The following is a 1,947-nucleotide window of genomic DNA, read 5'->3' on the forward strand; positions in this document are numbered from 1 at the left end:
ATACAAATTTCATTATCCGGATTACTCACTACGTTTATCAACCCCTAGCATTATCAAACCCTAATGAAAAACAGTGTTTCTTCTTAACCACTTTATCCATTAATCATACTAATCATCTCGAACGTAAAGTTCCTCACATCACACCCCGCATAGACATGCATGAAAAACAACTACATTCTCAACTAACACAATGTGAAAATCGAAAAACTGAACTAACCTTTCACTGCCGTCTCACACAGTGAACGTCTATGCCCTGCACACGTTCGTCGCATATTCGATTATACCAGACTTCCGTTCTAGCGTCGTGCAAAGGTTCTGGAGAGAAATAATGGTGGAAGATGAAGTGTTAGGGCTTTTTAGTGAATGAATGAAAAGAAGAGGGAGATTACAGTAAATGTACTTCGAAAGTGAGGGAGAATATTAACCCAATGCAACGACGTCGTTTGAGTTGCAGGGAGGGGGTTTTGAGTCCCTGCAATAATTCCTACTTACACGTGGCACATTCAGTTGACACCTCAGCCTCCACCTGACACGTCATCCAGGCAACCTGTTAGCAACCGGTCACAGGGATCGATTCGTTCACTTATGTTGTTGGTTGAGGATCGGGTAGAGGTTTCTGGATGATAAAAGTGCGATATGTCCCACTTTAAAATGTTTAGGGGCCGGAAATGGTATTTACCCTAAAAATTATAAAATTAATAGTAATTAATTTTTTATTTTATTATTTTATCAATTTTTTTTAGTTTTATTTAATACTAATGTAGCTCATAAATACCTTTAAGGCTTTAATTAAGAGGGTGACTGGGACCACGCCCCTGATTCCAGCCAACGCGGTGTATGATTACGTAAGGTCTTGCATCTTTCTTAATTAGTATATCTCATTCCACGGCCCCCTGGCCACCATTGTCAACACAAGAACAGAAGTAAAATAGATGACGACAAAATTGAGGGACATCATCACAGAATCATAGTAGCAGAGCAACGATTGAAGATTGAAGAAATACAACAGAGAGAGAACAAATACCATAAGTGTAACTGTTAATAACAGTAACTATAAAGTATTTTTTTTATATAGTTACAGTCCATAAGTGTGATCGTAGGAAATTAAATCTTTAAGTCACGGTTTTAAAACATAACAAGAATAACGACGTGTCCTAAAGATTAAAATTACTATATGACAAATTCCATTTAAATAATTAAGAAGTTGGAACGACACAATTTGTGTTAAGAAAGAAAATTACACATGATGAATTCGACGTTTAAAAAGCGAAGAAAGAATTAGATGAGATTGACATATAATTTCTCTCTAATTATTTAAATAGAATCACTCCTATGACAGAGACATATGATGAAAGATTGAAAATAAGCATCATCACAACAGTATGCATCCATATATAGTAATAATCTAAAAAAGTACTAAGTTACTAATAATATATAAGCATGTGGCGAAAGAGATGCACCATGACTGTACATAGTTAAGCAGTCTCCAGAGAGAAGTTAGTTGTCATTATTGTTGGCTTGGGCCTTAAAGTTTTAATTTGTTAGCAACAAACAAAGATGAATTATTACAGATCCAATGAATGGAATATTACGCAAATATCACAGACCACTTTCTTCTCCGTGTTAGTCTTAGCCTCTTGTCTCTATATAAGCTTCTAACCTCTCTGTCCTCACAAACTGATTAAACTTTCATTAATCGTCCTAATAACATACATATATATAACAGAAAAACTAAAGTACTTGTTTGTAGCATACTTATTATTATTATTATTATTGAGTGGAGTTGATTAGGGAACATGAAGAAAGCAATTAGCACAAGTAATGAGCCTTCCAAACTTGATCGCAAAACCATTGAGAGGAACCGCAGAATTCACATGAAATCTCTCTGCTTCAAGCTCACTTCTCTTATTCCTCCCAACCATAGATTCACACAATATTCAAAATCCA

General features: G+C 35.4%; 1 protein-coding gene across 1 annotated transcript in view; it reads left to right on the top strand.

Moving 5' to 3' along the window:
* The window catches only part of LOC107642027 (transcription factor bHLH162-like), a 2,077-nt gene continuing 1,546 nt past the window's right edge, over window positions 1,417-1,947 (top strand). The window contains exon 1 of the mRNA XM_016345362.2: window positions 1,417-1,947. Coding sequence (XP_016200848.1) covers window positions 1,797-1,947 — 151 coding nt within the window. The 5' untranslated portion in view covers window positions 1,417-1,796.

The sequence above is a fragment of the Arachis ipaensis genome, chromosome B05, assembly GCF_000816755.2.
Source record: "Arachis ipaensis cultivar K30076 chromosome B05, Araip1.1, whole genome shotgun sequence".
NCBI lineage: Eukaryota > Viridiplantae > Streptophyta > Magnoliopsida > Fabales > Fabaceae > Arachis > Arachis ipaensis.